General features: G+C 51.9%; 1 protein-coding gene across 3 annotated transcripts in view; it reads left to right on the top strand.

Moving 5' to 3' along the window:
- Nucleotides 1–19,000, top strand: part of LRRN2 (leucine rich repeat neuronal 2) — an 88,057-nt gene extending 69,057 nt beyond the window's left edge. For all 3 annotated transcript variants that reach the window (XM_059717732.1, XM_006273880.4, XM_019477341.2), the window contains exon 2: nucleotides 15,355–19,000. In XM_059717732.1, coding sequence (XP_059573715.1) covers nucleotides 15,623–17,797 — 2,175 coding nt within the window. In that variant the 5' untranslated portion in view covers nucleotides 15,355–15,622 and the 3' untranslated portion in view covers nucleotides 17,798–19,000. The remainder of the gene's footprint in view (nucleotides 1–15,354) is intronic.
- The last annotated feature ends 1,057 nt before the right edge of the window (nucleotides 19,001–20,057 follow it).

Here is a 20,057-nt window from a genome sequence, read left to right as displayed (position 1 = left end):
AATCAGAGCCTACAACCCCCTGGAAACAGGGAAGAGTGGAGTACCGGCAGCCTGCAGGGAGCCCTGCTCTTCCCCAGAGCTAAGGAGGCAGCGCCTTCTCCACTTAGGCCTAAGCTTGGTGCATCTCCATTGAATTTCCTGAGAGCTGCCTCAAAAGCCATCTCCCAGGTTTCTTTCAACTCAAAGCACCTGGCTGCTTCAAAAGCATCATCTGGGCTTGCAGTTGCAGCCATTTCTGGGGAGGAAACAGAACAGGCTGAAGACTGCACCCAGCGAAGACGGCAGAAGGGAGGTGGGTTTATTCTGTCTGGAGCCACCGATCAGTACGAATCCAGCCAGAATGGCAAGATTAACAAGCTCTTGTCGGGGAAAAAATCCTTGGGATCTTCAGTAGGAGCAGATGGCAATGCCAGACTGCCTCAGACCTGCTGCCAGCCGGGTCCTATCTCCGGTCGGCCAAGAGCAGCCTTGCAGTGGGGAGCCGGGAGGTGAAGTGAAGCCTTTGGTTCACCCACCGGACTGGCAGCTCAGCTGGGTCTGGAGCCATAGCACTGCAAACACTGTACAAGTTGGCCAGGGCCCCTGTCACCTTCTGGGTACGTGGTCCATGCATGGCCTTGAGTGGAAATCCCAGTGGCTGACCCCCTAGAAGGCAAGGCTGCAACACTGCCATAACTGCACCTCAGTTACTCTAGGAGACAGGGCTGCCATAGGCATAGGGAGGATTCCTGACTGGGTCTCGGACAGGCCCTGTGGTTTCTCCTGGCTCCCAGCCCAGCTAACAGCCTGAGCTGGATTGCACAGTCATGCAGGCAGGCAGCAGGATGCATAATCCCATCTCCAGCAAGAGATTAATACCACTCCCCCCAGCTCCATAGAGGGCTTGGAGATCCTCAAGTGGGAAAAGGACTGCCCATCTCGCATCCCAGAAGAGACCTCTTTTCACAGCGCCATCCCAGCGCCAGCATCTCACCCGGCACTCCCCACACCGGAGAAGCTCCCCCGTCCCCCCCGCAGCCACTTTTTGGTGCAGTGCAATAAAACACTAAATGACTTTGCATGCTACCTACAGGCATCTTCGGTTCCTAATTAAGAAATAATGAGGCAGACTTCATTCCAGGTTGCGTAACTAATAAATGACGACCAACAGGCTCCTTACCACCCGCCGCAGTTTTATTTCAGCTAAGGAATTAATCCTGCCACTCTCCCAGGCCGCTTTTTATGGAGCAGAGTGTGTAAACAAGAGAGGGGTCTCCATTTGAACCAAGGGCAGTGGGGCTAGAATGGAAACCTTGCTCGTCTGGTGCTCTAGGCAGAGACCATCATGGCAGCGTCTGTTAAACCAAGAGTTTCTCTAATCCCATCTTGTTCTGGAGGCACTTGCTGCCGCTCTGGAGCTCTTGCACTGCTGTGCTTTGGCCTAACGTGCCAGTCAAGAGAGGTTTCACTGAGGGCAACAGAAATGGTTTGGGGCCTGGGGCACATGATGTATGACGAGAGGTGGAGGGAAGTGGGTTTATTTAGTCTGGAGAAGAAAAGACTGAGCGGGAATTTGATAGCATCCTTCAACTCCCTGCAGGGGGTTGCAAAGAGGATGGAGCTGGACTGTTCTCAGCGGTGGCAGATGACAGAACAAGGAGCAATGGGCTCAAGCTGCAGCAAGGGGAAGTTGAGCTGAGATATTAGGAAAAACTTTCTCACTAGGAGAGCAGTAAAGCACTGGAATGGGTTACCTAGAGAGGTTGTGAAGTCTTCATCCTTGGAGGTTTTTAAGACCTGGCTAGAAAAAGCTTTGGCTGGGATGGTGTAGTTGGGGCTGGTCCTGCTTTGAGCAGGGGGTTGGACTAGATGGGACCTCCTGAGGTCCCTTCAGCCCTCATTTTCTATGAGTCTATGGGGGCTGTGGGTGTTTACCACCTCAACACAGAGGACCGTGGTCAGGTGGAGTAGATTGAATCAGGACCATCACACATGGCTCTTCAGGGACTCTGGGCCCAATGGCTGCTGTAAGTTAAAGTGATTGAGGGCTGATCCATCTTACACCCAGGCTATTGCAGCTCATCTAGTCCCCCTGAATCTGGAGGGTGGGCTGATGGGCTTAGTGTTGCCTTCACCTGCCATAGCCCATCTGCATTGGGTGGCCTGGAAATTCAGGACAGGACTGGTCCCTTGCCCCAGGAGCTGCTTCCTGTGCAGATGTGTCTTTGACAGGGGGACACAATTGTGTTGAAAGCTGCTAAGCCGGGTGCTGGGGCTGGGCTGACCGTAGAAACAGCCCCAGGATCAACTGCCCGTCATCAGCCTGCCGTCTCCACTGCCCAGTGGATGCAGCACCAGCTACGGGCACGTCCCTTCTTGTCACACCTTCTATCACTCTTCTCTCTCCTGCCTCCCACATCCTCCCAAACCAACCTGGGATCCTTGCTGGCCTCTCCCGCGATCCCTGCACACTCTCTACCCACCCTGCTCCAAGCACCACAGAGGCAGAGCCCCTTCGCAGCTGCCGGCTCGTTTGCAGGCAGCGGTGATGGAATAGAGAGGGCTAGAAAAAAAAGCACCTGGCAATTTAATAGGCTCAGGGTAAAATATCAGGCTTCGTACAGCCCAGCAGGAGCCCTTTAAGGAGTATTTGTCACCCGGAGAGCAAGTGCTCTGTGTGCAACTTGCCGGGTGCGTGCTCCTGATCGCTCCCTCCCCCCTCCCTCTCTCGCCTTTCCTCATTGCTGCGGTTTATCTCCCCACCAAGAGATTGGAGTTTATCAAAGTTAAACTCGATTACTCCGGCCATATGTTTGCGACGCCTCAGCCCAACACAAAGGCTGTCGCAGTCAGCACAACGCGGGCCGGGGGTGATCCATCACTGCTCACAGCTGGAGTATGACTGTCGCCCTGCTGGGTTTCTGCAGCATAAGCCAAGCCTCTTTGGGGAGGGGTAGCGGGGCGTCAGCAGGTTTCTGCCCGTTTCCTTCCTGGCACCTTGTTCCCTGTGGCCTTGATCCTTGGGGGTAACCTTGCCCTTTCTTTCTACCTAAGGCATCGCTCTCCCAGCCTCCTAGATCCCACGCCTTGTCAGGCCAGTGCAGCAGAGGGCTGCTGATGTGTTGTACAGCCATGGAGGCCTAGAAGGGGTGGAAAGCTAATGCCAAAAGCACACATACCCCCGTTTGACCCTTCGTGGGCACAGACTCCTCCACGTAGGCCAGGAGATTGCAGTAGGCCTTGCAAAACAGCCTGAGGGACTGGGCAATGAGAACCCTGCTCTGTAGCCAGGCTCCCTGCCCCAGGCTCTGCTGCCATACAGGGAGGGGTGAGAGCACAGTGGGTACCACCTACACTGCACCACGGCACCGCGCTGCATCCCCAGGGCCGTGCCCGCAGTGGGGGCAGCTCTGGGAGACCCAGCCGGCAGTCTCTTATTCAGACAGACCTGTCTTCAGCCCACCCAGAGCCTCCCAAATGGCCTTAAGAGCAAGAGGCAGCTCATGGCAGGAGCCCGGGGTGGACAGAGCCTTCCCTGAGGGAGACTCAGGTCCTCAGACTGCTGCATTGTGGGGGGAGAGAGCAGCATCTGCCCCTGCTTTGCTACAGACCAAGCTGCACTGATATGAATGCGAGATGAGAGACCGGGTGAAGCTGCGACCTCAGGAGCTGAGCTCTGTCTCATGGCAGAGAAAGGAATAGCAACCTCCTGCACTGCCCTCCTCCAGCCTTGTACCCAAGGCCTCTCCTCTTGACCCAGCTGCAGGCAGGCTCCCAGGTTTGGGGAGCCCAGCACGCCTGGGCATGATGCTGGCTGCATCGCTTCCCAATGGTCTGTTCGCTACAGACACAGAGCACCTCCAGCACATGGCTCCGGTGGGCTGTCCAGACCTGGGACGGACCTTGAACTTGGACTGTCATGATTGTGCCCTCCTGGAGGTGCCCATCCCTGTGGGGCCTGGTCACACTCGTCTTGGCTTAAATCAGTGCTCATCCCACAAGATCCCAGCGTGCAAAAGCTGCAGACAGTATGTGGGTGCTTTGGCAGCGCTGGCACACGGGGAGATAAGTACGAGCACAATGTGTACAGACTACACAGGAGTGAACAGGACTGCTCTCCTCCTTTCCATGCAGCACGTTCAGGGGGCCTGCCCTAGCGACCTAATACACTGCCATGTCTGCTGAACTGTGGTTCTCCTTTTCCTTCTCCTGCGACTCGGTACGAACCCCACCAAGGTCATGCCCTGTCTGCGGAAACTGGATCTCCACGGGTTTATTCAGAAGCAATACAAGTTGCACATATTGGTAGTGTAGTTCTTGTGGTTGGTCCAGAGTGACTTGAGCTTCTGCCTGGATGCCAAAGACAACCTCTGTTTAAAAACAACGCCAACTTTCACTTCCATCACTGTGGCAGCCACGTGCCCCCCCACTCCCCTGCCTTGCAAACCCAGTCCCTTTGTTGACAGCCGGAGGAAGCCCAAGAGTGAAAGGTGACATCTCATTCTGGAGAGGAGCTGATGTAGAGCAGGGAGGCTAAAGGAGCTGTCATGTTATTCAGGCAGGGTTAGCACAGAAGGAAAAGTGGTAACGAAAGAAGAACCAACCCAAGATCCAGATGTCCGTGGACTCTGGAAACAGGTTCACAATGTTAAAACCTGCCTATTGTGGAGCTGTTTTGCATGGCTGGGTGTTGCCAGCAGTACGCTGGTAAAATCCCGTGGGTGCGAGAGCGAAGGAGTCTACTTGACAGTGAAGATGTGGGTAGGAGGCAGTGCTTGTGAATGCAATGGTGTAGGTGTAACGGCACGGGCGTGAGACAGCGAGTGCCGAGGAAACAGGGACGGTACACAGAGGGTGGTGAGGGTGGGTGGCTTGCTCCATGAAGTGGGTGGGATGGAGTAGGTGTAGCCCTGCTGCCGCGATGGTGCAGGTGTAGCTGCAATGGTCTAATGCAATGGTGGTGCGAGGGCGATGGAAGAGCTGCAGTGGACTGCTACAGCTGGGCTGACCGGGCACTACAGGTGTGACCGTGCGGGTTTGAGGGGGCATGCCTGCAGTGCAGACGGTCCCTCCAGCTCAGTGACTGTATCAGCAGCATTTGCAGCGAGTCCCGAGTCTTCCTAGTTCCAGGGGCTAAAAATCTACCCACTGACTTACAGCTATGCAGCAGCAAGGGTTGAAAAGGCTGTGCTGAACTGCTGGGGCTAGGCACGAGGGATGCCAACCAGCCCTCACAGACGGGCCCACACTCCCCCTCACCCCAGCCAGCCAGCCTCTTTGACTGCAGGCCTCCCGGGATTGCTGCAGGAGCCTGTGCTGCCAGTGCCTGGGTCCTGCGCACAGAAGCTCCCTTCGCACCGCGTTGTCACAACATGGTGGTGGTAAAACCTGGCAGCTTTTCAAATGATAAAAGCCTAAGTGGCTTGTAAGCATTTCCTACCAGAGCTGCTGAACAAGTACTTATCCGATCAATTTAGGACAGGAGAGAGTGGGGGGGAGGACATGTCCTGTAGCCTAATGCTTATAATCTACGGGGAGCGCATTTGATGGAGCTTTACCTAGGGCCACCTTCTCTGTAGCTCTCTGCAAGGGAGAGCAGTGTGGTTTGGAGTGTTAACAAGCTCTCACCTGTTGGGACCTCAAAGAAGACAACGACAACGTGAGAGAACAGAGGGGGAAGGAGCTGCCTAGAGCCTCAGACACAAGGCTCCCGGTCCTCTGTGCATGCTAATAGGTAGGCAGTGCAGAGGAGCAGGAGGGAGTGAGGGACTGGGGAAAGAAGCAGGTATGGAATATCCTCACATGGCCTGTGTTGTATCCTGCCCTAGCATGACTGCATACAAGCCTCCCCCAATGCCTGCATTGGAAAGTCACCACTTTAGCTCAAGTGGGAGAGGTTCATGTTGAAAGTCAGTAGTCAAGGATGGAAGAACAGCCATACTGCTTCCAACCAAAGGACCACCTAGCCTAGGGTCCTGTTTGTAGCAGTGGCAAGTAGCAGATGCTTTGGAGAAGGGCTATAAAGAACAGGGGCCTGTGTAAGAGCCATCCATCCAGTCACCAGCAGTAGGTTACAATCCTGGCTGTTCTAGCTAACAGTCCTTGATTGATCTACCTTCCTTAGATCCGTCTAAGACTGGTGTTGGTCCATGTGCTGAAGGATATGCATATTTATATGGGTGTGTGTATTTGTGTGCATGTATGCATACATCCATGTATATGTATGTGTGTGCATTCATACACGCACATGCACAGAATAAGAGCTTGTCTGCACATGAAAATCATTCCACAAGAGAGGAAGGGTGTGAATTTAAAGCAGGATAGCTGTGATCTTAGGAAACATGGTCACAAAAGATAGGGTGTGTGTATGCGAGTGTGCGTGTGTGTGTGTGTGTGTGTGTATCAGAGGGAGAGATAGAGTAAGAGTGAGTAAGAAGTGCTATGTAAATAAAAGCTATTATCATTATCCACAGATTTCCTGGTAAAGTGTTAAACTCAATCATTTCACTGAATAAACAGGGAACGTGCTGCTAATGGCTTTAGCGAGGCTGCTAGTGCAAAGAGTTGCTCTCACCTGCTGTGGCAGATGAGATGGTGTTGCAGATTTCAGAAGACATTATGGATGAGGAGTTGTTTTTAATTAGTTTTTGATGTCAATTATTTTGCTATTGTGTGTTCCCGCTCAGCCCTGTGCAGCAGCACCTCTGCCAGTTCAGGAGGTGATGACAAGAAGGGGTGGGCAGGCAGGATCCAGACCTGTGAGCAGAGCTGGCTGCATGGAGCGAGGACAGCCTTGGGGTTGAAGTGCCTTCGCAGGCCTGAGGGAGGGAAAGGAGGCCCAGGCATGGAGCAGTGAGGAGCTGCAAGGTGGGATGGAGCTATGCTGTGAGAGTCTTGTGCCCAGGATTGCAGTAGGGATGAGGCTACGATTCAGGGTTGTGGAGCACAGACTGATCTTCACAAGCAGGGTGGTTGTGAACCCTTTGCCAAAACCCCTCCACTCCAGCCTCTGCAAGCTCTGTTCTGGTGCTCTGCTTACCATCTGAGGGCTCATCTGGCAACATGAACAAACCAACATAGGAACCTGCTCTGCTCTACAGCCACCCAACACCCCCAGCTGCGGAGCCATGCATGGGACCAGCTCCACAGACCTCCAGGCATAGTGACAGCATCGCTCCTTCAGCCTTTCCTCTGAGCCATGTCTACGCTGCAGGGAATAAAGGCTGATGTTTGCATGTGGTAGCTGGTGAAGGTAGACTCATGGGGGGCACAGGGTTTACCTTGACCTTAGCTAATACCCGTTGGAGCTATAATTTGCCTGTCTTCACCAGGACCTTAGCACCAGTTAATCAACATTTTTTCCCTAGGGAAGATAAACCCAGAGCATCCTGAGAGCAGGGGCAGACCTTCCCCAGAACTGCAGCCCCTACATCTACAAACCCTGGCCCCGCTGCAGTCAACAGCAGCTCTGGCCTTGACTTCAGCAGTCCCAGACCATCACCACCCTGTACATTAAGCAATTTCCCTTTTCCTGCTGTAAATGTCTTGCAATCCCTCCTTTCACTGGCCTCCCCAGCCTCCATTAATTGACATTAGGTAATTAATTGACATTAGCAAATGATCTGTAGTGCAACGCATTAAATAGTATGATGCCCTGAATCACTGGATGGTTAAGTAAAGGGACAGCTGGTGGCTGGCGGAGACCAAAGGGACTCTCCCATAGAGAATGGTTAGCAGGGCAGTCTTGATGGGATGCGGGGAGCATGCTGGCAAAAGGTGAAGGACAACAAAGTGGAGAGGACATTGGTTTACCTCCTCTCTAAGCACCCACAGCAAAGGGCATGTGCACACCCAGTTCTGCTCCCTCCAGCTTCTGGAAATGGTTGTGTGCAAACTCCCTGCTGCTGGTCAAAAACAGCGCTCAACAGCAGAGGTAGCAAGCAACACTTCGACCAGGGAGACACAGCGTGTGAGCCTGAGCATCTCAGTCATAGAGAAGTAGGCAGCGAATGGAGCTCTGAAGAGAAGAAATGCAAAGGTATAGAGTGGGGGCAGTCCCCAGGTATGGCTGGGAAAGAAAGAAGGTGCAGGAGGAGATAGCAGTGCACCCAGGAGTCAGCAAGGGAAGGAAAAGGGAAGCAAACAGAAGAGGGGAGACCTCAGCACCTCCCCGCCTGATCCTGCACCTCTTCACGGCATTGCAGCCAATTAGGAGGCCCCTTGGCAGCAATTACAGAGCGTACGGGTGCTGTGCGGTTTGAATGCTGATGGCCTTCATCGGCTGAGTGCTCACACACCCAACAGCATTCGCGGCACTTTGGTGCAGCACCGGCATTGCGTGCACACGTGCACATGTGGGATTGAGATGTGTAAGGGCTTGTGTGCCAGCATGGATGTGCAGGGAGCTTGAAAGAGCAGCGTGGCCCTGGTAGGACCATGTTACACCAAAGTGGGGGTAGAGGGTAGTGGCTGTGAGGATGGGGGAACTACATTGGTATTCACGATCCCCAGGGCTGCATTACAACACTGCAGCCTTTGCCTGGCTCAGCGAAGGATGCAGCGTGCTGGCCTAAACATTAGGACCATCCAGGCCACATGGCCAAACCTGGTTGACCACACTGGGCACTTGCATCCCTCTGAGGCTTGCTCTGTGTTCACGGATGACCACATCTTGGAAGGAGCTTGCGAGCACCTTGCAGGACCTGGTCCTTGCTGGTCCCCATGCCGTTACACAGATCCAGGCCTACATACTTCATGATGAGCAGTGACTCATTATGTGGTAGGTTTCAGCATTCAAGCTGTATCCCTTGGGACCCTTGAAAATCAACTTTTAGCCCAACTCTCTTTGGTAGAGAGGTTCCAGAGGCCTCGTCCGTACCACCACTTTGAGCCAAGAGCCTCCAGCACAATGGGCCCAAGCCTCAGATGGAGGCACTGCAGTAATATTAATACACAGTTGCATCAGAAACACCTGATCTGATCAGACCTTGGCTCCATCCAGTGCCACATCCTTGTTCTGACTGTGGCCAGGGACTTTAGAGGAAGGTGAAACCACACCGGTGAGATGGATGCAGGGTAAACTGTCCCATCACCCTAAGTCTCATGGAGGTTTCTAAGACTTAGAGGTTGATTTAAAGTCTGAAGCAACAACTTGAATATGCACAATATGCCCAATATTTGATACCCCCGAGCATTTGTCAGCATTTACTGTTACGGCGCGGGGGTCCATCCCTTGCTAAGCTCTTGAACTCAACAGTCTCCTGTGGCAGTGACTTCCACAGGCCAATCCCGGGGGTACGAAAAACCACGGGAAAAATAAAATAATCTAATGGCAATGCAGAGCCCAAAATGTTCTCAACAGAAAACCAGGGCTTCTGCCTCTGTCCCAAGTCTGGGTTTGAATGGCTGTTCTTTTCCTGGGCTGCTGTTCACAATCTTGGGAAATAGAAAATGCTCATCCCTGCTGGTTTTTTTGAGAGGAAAGAATTGTGTAGTATTGCAGTGGCCCCGGAGATTCACCACAGCAGACCCGCCCACACGCTTGAAAAGAAAGATGCAGGTCCATCAGGAAAGGTGCAAAAATCAATAGTGCCTGCCCCTTCCTGAGTCCTGTTTCTTCGGGAGATGGTTTAAAAGCCAGTGCCCTCACAGTGGGAAAGTGCACAGGATCGATTCAGATGGAGGGGCTGGTGTGACTCGATGCTGAATAAACCTTGCATTGGAAGACTTTTATAGGGAGAGCAGGGGAGCCATAAAACACAGACAACCCTTCCTTCCCATTCCTGTTTGCTGGTTTTTCATTTTATGGCGTGCGAGAGTCTTTTTTGAAATGGGGCAGAGCTTCAGAGGGGGAGTTGATTCCTATTTTACAGCATATATCAGAGGGGAGCTGGAAATTAAAGACCAGGGCTGGGATCAGGTCTGGCTCCTGTTTTATTTGAATCACAGCATTTGAGAGAAAAGGAGATGGCTTGATTGCTGTTGCTGGGAGCACAGCACACTAGGTACCATCCAGCTGTCTCCTGGAATTGAACCCGAGACAAAGCATTACCCTCTATGGCTGATAAACTAGGAAGGACTTGACATGGGAAAGCACTACCGATAACCCTGAAGGAACATTTCAAACCAGTAATGGAAACTGGTGCAGAATCCCACCTGGACACTTATTTGCAGCTAAGCAGCTTCTTTCAGCTAATATAAGCAGGTCCTTAAATAAATGCCAGTTGATACGAACAAGCTTTGATCCACCGTGAGAGAGTCCAGCCAGCCTTTGACTGGCCTTGCTGAATCAGGTCAGGTTAAACCGTGGAGATAAGCCGAGTTCCCTTGCCGGCTGCAGCTCCTTGGTAAATCAGCGTGTGACACATTGAACACAGTTTGTTCGGACATGGAGCAAGATGCACTCCCTGCCAACAAGGTCCTTTTCAACTCATCTCTGCTTTCAAGGTGCCAGAGGGGGAAAGGGCCTGGTTGAGGTATCTCCAGCTTCCAGCCAGCCAGATGCAGCTTAGCACAAGCTAGAGCAGCCGTGAGCCCCCCTGATCTGGGCAGGCCAGCCCCAGAATACACATGTCAAAAAAGTGGCCTCAAGCTACCTGTGCCTCCTCCCTGCTGGAGCTAGCCAAGCCAAGAGAGATGGGACTAGGTGCCATTAGATTTTCTACAGCAGCATATTAGCAAGAAAACAACTACTTTAATTTTATATAACCCCCCTGCAAAGCCATTATTCTGGATAGGGAATGAGCACTGGAGCAAGAGACAATAACCAAATCTTGTCCAGCATAGCTGGGATTCAATATTACCTGCCTTCTTTCCTGCAGGGGAGCTCTTGGGATCCAGCTCCTCAATGAGCCACACCTGGGAGCCAGGAGGTCTTATAAAGAGGCTGCTCCCAGCAGGCTATGGGGGTTTGGAGGGAAGGAGTTAGTTACACATATTTATAGAGGGGTTCTCAGGTACCCCACAGAGCAGGTATAGGAGCTTATGCTAGAGCACTTTGCAGGGAGCACAGCTGACAATATTTGGTGCCCTGGGTGCTGTAGGAATGACTATGCACTTATGTAGAGTACAGAGCGCATGCAGTCAGGCCCCTTGGCCCGAAGTGGGTTTCTCACAGAGAAGTAGATTGCAGGGCTCAGAGCTGTAGTTACATCAATGCAGTAGGGAAGGTGAGGAGAGGGGGATGGCATTGATAATGCAGTCACACACCCATGCCAAAGGCAAGCACACTTTATCTTTAGCAGACTTTCCTAGAGTCCCAGGCCAGGCACTATTCCTGTGACTCCCTATTAGGTGTAAGGAGCTAACATCCAGTTCCTGCAGTCTTGGACAGAAAAGTGAGTCTCCTCCACTGCATCTCTCCTCCCTGCAGTTCCATCCCCTGGGGAAGCCCTCACCCTGAAGCCTTGTAGGTGGAGCTCATCTATTTGCAGTGCCTACCAGTTTTTGCTGCTGTAATTGCTCAGTGCTTCAAACCAGCACCTGTGCTTCACGGAGGTGGTTGGCAAAGGGATATGGTGGCATGTAGTCAAAGGGGACCCTTGGGTTACTTCAGGAAAGCTCATACTGACAACTTCACTGCACAGGCACCAAACCCTATAGCAATCAGATCTGCAGAATGTCATCTGTCCATCACTCATTACCCATTCTCTGCCCATCATTCATTATTACTGATTCCCTGCCTGTCACTCATGATTAGCACCAGCACTGCATAGGAGCTGGTCAATTGGTGTAATGGATCTAGTAATTGCAGCTAATAGAGAAGCTAAAGAAGAGATGTGATTAGCAAAGGGCCCACAGAGAGGAGCTTGCTTCATACAGCCGCAATTTCATTATTTATTGATGGGCTCATAGCATCTCTAAAGCCCCATCCTTGATTAAGGCCCTTTTGTGTTAAATGCTGTATATACACACTCAGACACTGTCATTTCCCTAGAGACTGACTTCGCAGTCTATTGGCAATTCCCTGAGCCAGCCAGTTCCCAAAATGCTTAGTGATTTTTAGAGGTACAGAATATCGCATGTAATGGTATGTCCTGCCACACGATGAGAGGTGTAGCAGTAAGTGGCTGGTGCTTGCGGAGCCCCCTCGTGGCATTGCCATAATATTTAGTACTGGAGACAACTATTCTCAGCTGCCTTATGAGAAAGCTGGGAGTCTGTCGTGAGAGCCAAAAGTAAAGCCTGGAGGATTATTAGCATCAGACTGAAGTGCCTAGTGTTCCCTTTCTTCTTCTAAAAAAAAAAAAAAAAAAGCCTTGCCTGTGTATACAATGAAGAGGAGTTAACTAAAGCTGAGGCAATCCTAACTCAGCCTTGGGGTAGGCAATAGAAGGGAAAAACTAAGGATTGATTATATAAGCCTTCATTTAATTTTTATAAATCTGTGAACTACTTGGCTAAGTGGTATAAATGCACAGGAGGGCGTGATGGGTGCAAAGTCAATGATGGATTGAGCCCATGAGGGGCACAGAAGTCTATATGGGGGCAGAGAGAGCCTATGAACCATAACATGAATTTCAGAAACAGTGTTTTTGTGCTCATAAAAGTGACTTGTAGAGAAGCCCATGCCCCAGAGCTGCCCTGCTCTTTTGGCAAATAGAGGGGCAGGTTACAGAGTCCAGATCCTGCCCCCCTCTACTCTTGTTTCCTACAGATCTCATTTGCTTGCAGTGAGTTTAGTTACAATATACTACTTGTTTCTGCATCCATTTCTATACGGTGCTTAGCATCATGGTATCCAACAGGGGGGATAATAAGAGTTGAAAATCAAGCCCAGTTCATTGTCACCTGCTCCCACAGACACCCGAGCCCCCGGTAAAGAGGCTTGAGAGCCTCATGCTGAAACAGCCTCCTCTACTCCTCCCTGTGTCTGCCACCTGATGCCTTTCCTTCCTGGGTTTGGCCGTAAGGGAACACACCAACACAGAAACACTGAGTCCTACTGTAACCCCTCATCCCTTTCTAGCATCCTCTCCTCCCGTAGCAGCCACCCATACAAAAATTAGTGGCAAAGACTAAGCAGCATAAATTACCAAGAGGGAAAGGTATGAGAAGTAGAGCCTGGGCTCCATTATGAGAAACAGGAGCCCAAGTGATTGAGATGCATGCTCTTGGACTCCAAGGGCCTTGGTTAAAACCATGCCTTTGGACTCAACAGGGTGAGCCCGTACCGGGACACCTTGGAAGGGGAGCTGAAGAAAAGAGGCGTGCTCATGGAAGGCAATTTTCTTGGTTGGCATAAAGTTCGTGGCATATGATTTATACGCCTGTAATGTCTGTGGTTCTCACAAGTCTCCTGGGTCTGCAACGCTCCAGTTAAGCCTCCTTTCTCTGAGTCAGATGGGGGAAATGAAAGCAATCTGGAGGTTTAAGACATATAGGGGATTTTTCAATATATCCAATATCCCAACATTAGCTACCTGGCAGAGGCTGTTGTAGAGGATGGTAATTTAACCAGTTGGACAAATCCGTGGAGGACAGGTCCGTCAGTGGGAATTAAACTTGATCATTAGGCGTGTAGCCTCCATGTTAGGACTTTCCAGGCCTCTGCATGCCAGAAGCTGCAGGGGGAGAGGGGGCAGATCAGTCTGCATAGGCCCTGCTTGAATACTCTTCCCCTTAGCATCCATTCTGAGCCCCAAAGAGACATGGGCTCCAGGGATGATTAACCCATGGTCTTACCCAGTCTGGCGTGGCTTGTGTTAAGTTAAGAAGACTGGCCTGAGATCACTGAGCAAACAGTGGTTTCCCCCAGCTCTGAATGTGTCTGATCTTTTCCCCCAGAAAGATCTGCATTCTCCCCCTGTATTTCAAACAGAAAACAGCTGGTGCGTCAGAGCCCCCGCTGCACGGTTACCACTAGCAATTACCGCCTTTCCAATGGCAAGGGGCAATCACAGTCTGACTCATTCCCTGCATCTCCTTTCCACGGGGAGCCTTGCAGAACCCCACAATAATCACAGCCATGGTGATGCCACAGGGGCGGGTAATCAAGGGGCAACAAGGCTTTGCAGTCAAGATACGTCCCACCCCTCCAGGAGGCCTCTCTGATTAGAGTGCCCCCCTGGGCAGCGCCGTGCATTAGTCACACTTGACCGTGGAGCGTCTGAAGGATTGCCTGCAGACTGCTCTCTGAAAGTGTGCAAGTGATGCATTTGCCATGATCTTCCTCTTCAGCAAACGAGGCACTTCCTGAGTTTACATCTAGCTGTCCCCCCCCCCCCCCTCTTTATTTTGTCCCTCTGGATAGAGGGAATGGATGGCAGGGTTGTTTATCACTCTATGAAAGCTTTCTTCATGCTTTGGGGTCACACCAGCAGAGGTTTGCTTGGATGTAGGATTCAATCCCCATAAAATCCCCACACCTCATTGTGCCCCAGTGCTCACGCATGGCCGTCACTTGGTTCCCAGCTCAGTCCACAGATGTTGATTCTTTCAGCCCTTTATAAAGAAAGACCTGCTGGAGCTACTGGCCTGCCTGGATGTGGCCGGGGACCCAGCTGGCCTAGCAACATGCCCTTGCCCATGGTCCAGCAGCAGCTCTTTCAAAGGAAGGTGCATGAAGTTTTGCAGGGAACAGTTATGGGATAATTTCCCTTGGGGACACATTTCTCCTTGACCCAATTAGTTGGCTTATGCCTCCAAGCCAAAATCCCCTTCCAACAGCCTTGTTGTATTGTTTTTTTCCTCCAAATACCCTATTACACCACACTTGCATTCTGCCCTGACTAACCAGACTGAATCTAAGCTGCTTTCCTCTCTAGCTCTAACATTAGCCATTTAATTTAGCTGAGACGGGTCCAAGACAAGATGCCTGGTATCTAGGCCTCAACATGCCCAAAGTCCAGGGAACATGGAGATCCAGAGGCCTGGGTTGGCTAAGGGACCCGTCCCAATGCTTGGAACAGGCCCTGAGACACTAAAATCTGGAGGATGCTGATTTCCAAGGTCTTCACTCAGACTCTTCTCTGTTTTTTAATGGAGCTCAGTAAAGAAAGGGATGATCGGCATTTGTATGACAGCAGTGTCTAGAAGATGCTGTTGAGATCAGGACATCACACATTCACATAGCAAGAGATAGGCCCAGCCTCAAGGAACAGCCTGGACAGACAAGATAGACAAAGGACGGGAGAGGAGAAGTATGAATCAGACCCCTTGTATAGAAAAGAGGAGGTGCAGAAATGACACAATATTCCCAAAGTCCCACATATAGCCTGCAGCAGAGCCAAGAGCTCAGCCCTGATCTTCCCTGCTCGGTGCTTCAAGCACGACACCAGCCTTCCCCTTCTGCTCTCCGTCAGCCTTTCCCTCCATCTCGCGTGTTTGCCCTTTGCACGATTCTCCTCTCACACGCCCTTGTTTGGTCTCTTTCAGGAATGACCTTGAGGAGGAACCCCAAAAATGCAGCCACGTGCCAAAATGATTGGCTTCGGGAGGAGAAAGAGGAGAAGCTTTGACTAGAGGCCCACGCGCTGCCCAGCGTATTATGACCTCTTCCGCTGGGAAGGCCAGGCTGGGCCGCCTTCCGCGGGGACACTAGCACCCTGGGAGCACACTGTGAAGGGTAGAAGGGCCTAGTGGGGCGTGGGTTTTTTCTGCTTGCTCTGCTTCCGCCACGCCGTCTCCCCATGCCCAGTTCTGGATGTGCCCAATGAATGTTTTCATCTTGGGAGGAGCTCGGTCTTGCCCATTAAAAATGAGACACTTTCAAATGAACTTGCTTTTCCTCTGTGTGGCAACTGTTGCAGCCATCCCCATCGTGCCCTGGAAGGTCAAATGCCCGCTGCAGTGCATCTGCCAGATCAGGCCGTGGTACACCCCCCGATCCGCCTACAGGGAGGCGACCACTGTGGACTGCAATGACTTGTTCATCTCCACGGTGCCTGAGAGCTTGCCAGAGGGGACCCAGACCCTGCTCTTGCAAAGCAACAACATCGCTAGGATCGACCAGAGTGAGCTGGACTATCTGAAAAATCTCACCGAGCTGGACCTGTCGCAGAACAGCTTCTCCAGCGTCTGGGACTTCGGCCTGAAGAGCATGCCCCAGCTGCTGAGCCTCCACCTGGAAGAGAACCAGCTGGCCGAGTTGCCCGATAACAGTTTCTCTGGCCTGGCCAACCTCCAGGAGCTGTACCTGAACCACAACCAGCTGCGCAGGATTTCCCCCAGGGCCTTCTCAGGGCTCAATAACCTCCTTCGACTCCACCTGAACTCGAATCTGCTGAGGACAGTCGACAGCCGCTGGTTCCAGATGCTCCCCAGCCTAGAGATCCTCATGATCGGGGGCAACAAGGTGGATGCCATCTTGGATATGAACTTCAGGCCACTGTCGAACCTGAGGAGCTTGGTTCTGGCTGGGATGAACCTGAGGGAGATCTCGGATTATGCCCTGGAGGGCCTGAGGAGCTTGGAGAGCTTGTCCTTCTATGACAACAAGCTGATGAACGTCCCCAAACGGGCACTGCAGCAAGTCCCCGGCCTTAAATTCCTGGACCTGAATAAAAACCCGCTACAGAGGATTAAGCAGAGTGACTTCACCAACATGCTGCACCTCAAGGAGCTGGGACTGAACAACATGGAGGAGCTGGTTTCCATAGACAAGTTTGCCTTGATCAACCTCCCGGAGCTGACCAAGCTGGATGTGACCAACAACCCCAAGCTGTCTTTCATCCACCCCAGTGCTTTCCACCACCTCCCCCAAATGGAAACCCTCATGCTCAACAACAACGCCCTAAGTGCCTTGCATAAGCAGACAGTAGAGTCCCTACCCAACCTGCAGGAGATCAGCATCCACAGCAACCCCATCCGCTGCGACTGCGTCATCCGCTGGGTCAACAGCACCGAGAACCACATCCGCTTCATCGAGCCGCAGTCCACGCTGTGCGCCGAGCCCCCGGACCTGCAGAGGAGGCACATCCGGGACGTGCCCTTCCGGGAAATGACCGACCGGTGCCTACCCCTCATCTCCGCCAAGAGCCTCCCCTCCCGCGTGGAGGTGGCAGACAGCGAGAACATCTCACTGCACTGCAGGGCCCTGGCAGAACCCGAGCCGGAGATCTACTGGGTCACACCGTCGGGGGTCAAGTTGATCCCGTACTCTGAAGATGGGAGGTTCAAGGTGCACCCTGAAGGGACTCTGGAGATTCACCAGATCACTGCACGGGAGGCTGGGTTGTACACGTGCGTGGCCCACAACCTCATCGGTGCCGACACGAAGACCATCAGGCTGACAGTCAACAGCTCCTTCCCTGTCAGCGAGGACAGCCTGGAGCTCCTGGTGAAGGAAGTTCAGGCCTATCACATCCTGGTGACGTGGAAGCCGCACCTCAACACCGTCTCCTCTAACCTCACCTGGTCCAGCTTTGCTTTCAGCTCCAGCTTGGACCTCACCAACGTAGCTCGGATCCCTGCGGGCACCCACACATACAACATCACCCGGCTCCACCAGGACACTGAATACTGGGCCTGCCTTCACGTGGTATTCGTAGACTTGCAGACCAAGGTGGCCTGTGTGAATGCCAGGACTAAAGAGGCCAGCTATCGCTATAGGTACCTGGAGAGTAGGCAGAGCATCTTGACGGTGCTGGCCCTTTGCATCTTGCTGCTCTCCATCAGCCTCATAGGCCACTATGGCTTCGGTTCCTTCAGGCCACAGCCTGGGAGCCCGGAGAAGCTGCTCCCCCACTGCATACCGTGGAAGCCGGGTTCTTCCTCGGTGCGCGTGGTCTATCCTCCTTTCATCCAACCCTGGGATCAAGGGCAGCATGGGGACAAGCTTCTCGCTGTGGAAGTGCAAGCAACGCCCCTGGACTCTTGAAGGTCACCCTGCTGAAGCATGGTGGGGACAGTGTGAGGGGCGGAGGGAAGGCAGGAGAAACTGGATTTTTTTTTTTTTTTTTACCAAAAAGCGGGGAAAAAAAATTAAAAAAAAAAAAAAAAAAGACCTGACCGACAAACACAGCAGCATGGCAGACAGAGCGGGCATGGCCACCAGGGTAGGCCTTGCCATGTGCCTCTGCCCACGTGCCCCACCCAAGTCACCCCTCAGCCTTTGGCCAAACAGATTGTCTCCCTTACAGACAACTCTCTGGTGCAGAGGGAAAGGTCCACGAGCAAAGCTCCTCCAGAGATTGGGCATGGAGGGCAATGCCCAGAGCAGAAAGCCTGAGCTGGGGAGCACCTTGCTCTGCTTGTGAACAGCCATACAGTTGACCCTGCCCACGTTCTCCAGCAACCCAGCTGCCACGAGCCCAGTCGGACAGTCCCTGTCTTGGAAATACAAAAAAGGCCTTTCCCTGGGGATAGGATCTTTTTCATTTTTGCCCTCTGAGCAGCCATTAATACCCATAAATCCAACCCGCCAACCCCCTTTCTACACCTGGTTTTTGCTCACTTGCGGTCACCTTCAGGAACCTGGGGGAGGGAAAGGTGATGACTGGGGCTAGCGAAACAAAAAAAGAAACGATGATGATGATGATGATGATGATGATGCATCTCCAAATTGCCTAGCAACAACTTCCTGGATCTGGCCGAATTCTGCTGGGAAAAGCCAATTGGATGCTGTAACCCAAGAGCTTAATTTCAAGGCTATTTTGTAAACTTTTGTGGATAATGTTACAAAAAGAAAAAAAAAAAAAGTGGGGAGGGGAAAAGGAAATTCTTGCTTTTCTGTTTTTGTAAAAAAAAAAAAACCCACACAAAATCCTTTGTACACTGGTCTATAGCTAGAAGGCTTCATGCTAGAAAAACATGGCTTCAGATACAGGCAGGGGGGATGGACAGATGGGGAGAAGGGGGAGGAAACTTTGATGTGAGAGAGGTTCCAAGAACAAAGTCTCATCTTTGAGAACGGCTTCACTTTGCCCTCTGCGCACATCCCACCGCATAACTTGCAACATCTCAGGAGATGAAAGAGGACAGAGTCTTTATGGGGTGGGGAGAGAGGATGAACATTCAATTCGCCAGTGCTGTCATCGCCTCTCTTTGTCTGATAAGCAATTAAAATTGCAAATGAAACACACCAGTGGACAACGTGAGTCCCCCCTGTCTGCTTCTTATTACGCCAAACCAAAAGAGGCTGCCGTGCGTAGAACTGGAGATCGGCGAGGTTGGGGAAGCAATTTCTCTTCCCTAGCGACCTAAAGAGCGTTTCTTTTGTTGTTGTTTTAAATCCATATTTAATTTTAATATTCCAAGGTACCAGATTTAATGTTTGGGGGACCAAATAGAAAGAGAGAGATTGCAAAGATAGATGAGTTAATCAAGAGAGAAATAAACAGATGGCTGGAGAGATAGCAAGAAGCTGTCAGAAAAGGGTCAGTGGAAACTGATGCCAATCTTGTCACTGGGAAGAACAGCGCTCATGGTTGTGGATGTGGTTTTGCTTCCCAAATGCTGGGAGAGATGATAAATGCATGCTTGTCCTCAGAGGCAGGAATAAGGCTTTAGACCCACCGTCCATCAGCTGACTGACAAAGCGCTTGTTCCAAGTGAAAACGGGTGGAGGAGACAGATGGCAATTTGAACCGGGCACTTACACAGACTGATCCGAGACAGCATCACCTCTCTCTGCACCGTCTTTGTAAAGACCTACTATCAGACATGTTCTTGCGGTAGCACATTCAGACGGGGCCAAAGCCCCGTAAGGCTCCCTGTAGGCTGAGAGCAGTTGTACCCCATGAGGCAAATGCCAGCCCTAAGGAGGAATATTGGCACTGAAGCACGAGGAAGGAAGACTGAAGTCATGGCTTTGTAATATGGTCATGTGGCAGAGGTAGCACGGAGAAGAATTGGATCCCAGATCCAGTTTGTGTAGATCCACAGAAGAAAATCCCTCCCCAGTTTGGCTTGGGCACAGGTCTTTGTGCCCAGGAGCATTCCCAATTAGGAAGAGCAGGGAGTTCAGGGATGAGGTGCGCTGGCAGAGCTGTGGCTGAGGCCCAAAGACTGGGCCAGGAGACTGTCTGCATGTTGCCATCAAGGTTCATTAACAGCTACATGTGCAGGGAGCCCAGGAGGTGCAGGTCAGGATAGAAAGCCGTCTGCTTTGCAAAACAGCCACTCAGTTCTCATCCTGT

The sequence above is a fragment of the Alligator mississippiensis genome, chromosome 14 (genome assembly GCF_030867095.1).
Source record: "Alligator mississippiensis isolate rAllMis1 chromosome 14, rAllMis1, whole genome shotgun sequence".
Taxonomy (NCBI): domain Eukaryota; kingdom Metazoa; phylum Chordata; order Crocodylia; family Alligatoridae; genus Alligator; species Alligator mississippiensis.
Note: the sequence above shows the minus strand (reverse complement) of the source record. Positions and strands in the feature narration are given on the sequence as shown.